The sequence below is a fragment of the Gavialis gangeticus genome, unplaced genomic scaffold, assembly GCF_001723915.1.
Source record: "Gavialis gangeticus isolate Ggan-Ray unplaced genomic scaffold, GavGan_comp1, whole genome shotgun sequence".
NCBI lineage: Eukaryota > Metazoa > Chordata > Crocodylia > Gavialidae > Gavialis > Gavialis gangeticus.
Window position 1 is genome coordinate 95,955,682 of NW_017729034.1, and position 2,887 is coordinate 95,958,568.

At 36.0% G+C, this 2,887-nt stretch overlaps 1 protein-coding gene across 4 annotated transcripts in view; it reads left to right on the forward strand.

Annotated features, from left to right (window-relative positions):
* The window catches only part of HBS1L (HBS1 like translational GTPase), a 120,077-nt gene that overhangs the window by 89,825 nt on the left and 27,365 nt on the right, over positions 1 to 2,887 (forward strand). For all 4 annotated transcript variants that reach the window (XM_019526856.1, XM_019526852.1, XM_019526853.1 and 1 more), the window contains one exon: positions 1,006 to 1,123. In XM_019526856.1, the coding sequence (XP_019382401.1) occupies positions 1,006 to 1,123 (118 nt within the window). The remainder of the gene's footprint in view (positions 1 to 1,005; positions 1,124 to 2,887) is intronic.

The following is a 2,887-nucleotide window of genomic DNA, read 5'->3' on the forward strand; positions in this document are numbered from 1 at the left end:
CCCTCACCAGGTCATCACCCGTGGCCAGCACTAGGTCAAGATTTCACAAGATTTCAAATCTTGAAGAGAGAATTGACGCAGTCTGCTTCATAAAGCATTTCAATTTGTTACTGAACACTAAAGGATTGTTCAAGTAAAGGACTTACGTTATGGAAACAGTTTGTTTACTTCTGAAAGTAAGACTAATAATCTGTTTTAATGTGTTAAACGAAACACTTTTTGAATATTTTTGTCCTTCTAGACTTTCAATGGTATATTTTACATTATAGTATTTAGGAGCTGTTGTTTGAGTTTTGTGATGTTTCTTTTGCCATTTGGTGCTGCAAGGAAACAGTGGGTAGGGCACATAATATCCTTGGAAGGCTATTTAGTCACATTTGGAATAAACTTCAGGGACTGTGCTGTTGATCCTGAATCAGAATAGGGACCTGAGAATGGGAACATTTACAGGTAGACGATCTTCTTGCTCTAGTTACATTTTCATTGGCTTTGGTTTTGCTGATTTGATGCTTCAATTTGCAGAATTGGGGGATGACTTAATTAAGTGGCAGTTGCAGAGCCCTTAAATAGTGTAAATACTAAACTTTGCTACTTGTCCTTGAATTATAGGAGAAGGACATAATCTTACTGCATATTATTATTCTATGTATATATGGAAATCTCCACTTGCCTTAGGTAGAACTAGATTTTGTTTTCTCTCTTCACTTAAGAAAAAAAGCACAGGAGAGGGAATGGAAGTAACACCTCTCACAGTAACCTTAACTTTTTAAAGTTGAAAATCATGTATGGATATAGAAAAATAGTTTCTTTCTATAGTATTGAAAAATACTTTCACAATAGAAGTGGCCAAGTTTTTTTTCTGTCAGAGCCAGGAGAATTACAGGCTAAATCTGTCAGAGCCACAATGTAGGATTTAGCTAATATTGTTGTTTTAATACTGCATTTTGTACATGTTGTTAACTTTTCAAGCAGTTGTAATGGTCTATCACATGTGTTTTATTTAAGGGGAGTAACAATGGATGTGGGTATGACGAAATTTGAGACAAAGACAAAAGTCATTACGTTGATGGATGCTCCAGGCCATAAAGATTTCATCCCAAATATGATCACCGGAGCTGCACAGGTAACAAATGTCACTTAACCACATTCTACTGTTTACACTCATCAAATATGAAAAGTTAAAAAAATATAGTTTTATTTTATAATGTAGTATTCTAGTTTTAAAATAAGTAAGAATCTGATGAAGTAGCTTGCAGGCATCTGATAAAGTAAGTAGGTGGTTGTCCACAAAAGCTTATGCACCTCTGAACCAGTTAGTTTCTTAAGTGCCACCTTACACATCCTACCTTCAACCTGACTTCAGTATAACATGGCCAACACCTCTGTGCTTATTTGTATGTAACCTTTAAACAACTCCCCAAAATGTCATGTTTTATAGTACTTACTCTGTATTAGTATCTGTGACTAGTAAATTGTTTTCTGTTCCATTCTAAAAATTACACATACAACCTTATTCTTTACATGTTAGCCTATGGAAAACTTCTAGACAGAAAAATTCACACAATGTTTAGACTTTTTGAGGAACACTGAAACTTGTTCAGCTTTTTCTAAATAGAAAAAACATTTTTTTTTTTGGAATTTTAAAGGAAATCTCTCTTGATGGCTGTTTGGTTATTCAGATTTGTGGGGAAAAGAGGGTTTTACACTTATCTATGAAGTAATATGAACAGTTTATTGCATTTGTGTCAGTAAAACTGTATAGTTTTTAAAAAATCACTTCTGGTAAGTATGTGCTGGTCAACAGTCAGTGCTACCACAAAAGTTTTTTGGGATAAGGAGTTGTAAAAAGTTTTTCATGAACTTAGCAAAAACCATTCAGACAGTGTATTTTTCAATTTAAGTCTGTACTCTGCATACATATTATACATGTAAGGCGGAAATCTAGAGATCAAAACTGGTGTAAAATGTGTCAGTTCGCTTTGTAGGAAGTACATCTTTTGTGGAGCATATGGCACTTGTACTCTGGGATCACAGCTGGCTTCCTGTTGGTTTTGGGATGAAATTAAAAGGACTGACCATAATTTATTGAAGCATTATAAGATGAGTTGCAGGCTAACCCAAGAGAGTATGGTCTGACATACTGCCACACCTGTCCCATCCAGCTGGATGTCCCTTGAAATGAAAACGGGAGCTATCAGCAGGGGCTTGTCATTAATGCCTGCCCAGAACAATGGAAATGTTGTCCCCATTTCAGTCTGAAATAGACTGACTTTGATCTCCAAGGCAGTTATTTTCTGCAAAAAACTTCTATTTGTCAGAGTTTTTTTGGAGCGTCTTAAGAGGGTACATTCCCAGAATGACAGTGAATGCCAGACTGGCCTGTGATCGATGAATTAGTTCCAGTTATTTTCTTTCCCCTCAGAATTGCAAATTATAAACTTATTTTGTCAGATTATTCTTAAAGCCCCTGGGTCTCTTGCACAGATCAGTTACTAATCAAGTGGAATGAAAGAGCATAATTTGTTTATCTGGACATCAAAATCCAAATGTTTATGGGATAACTTTTTCCTTTAAAAAAGTGGACTTTTTTTTTTACAAAAACTATTAAAAGTAGCCTTATTACATACGCTGAAAATTTATTTGATTTTGGTTCTCAAGGCTTTCTTCTTCCCCTTGTGGTAATAAGCACTGCTGCAAGCTAGTTCTGTTGCCCTCTCCTAGAAATAGCAAAGGCCCAACTGTTAGTGCCAGATGACCATGAATAAAACAACTGTGGAGCAGCTGATGCTGCCCAAGCCAGTATTTCCCCTGAGGTTCTTTCTGTTGCTCAGAAGCTCCTCTGGGCCCTATCAAATAACTAACTCAGTATCTGAAGTCAATTGGTATA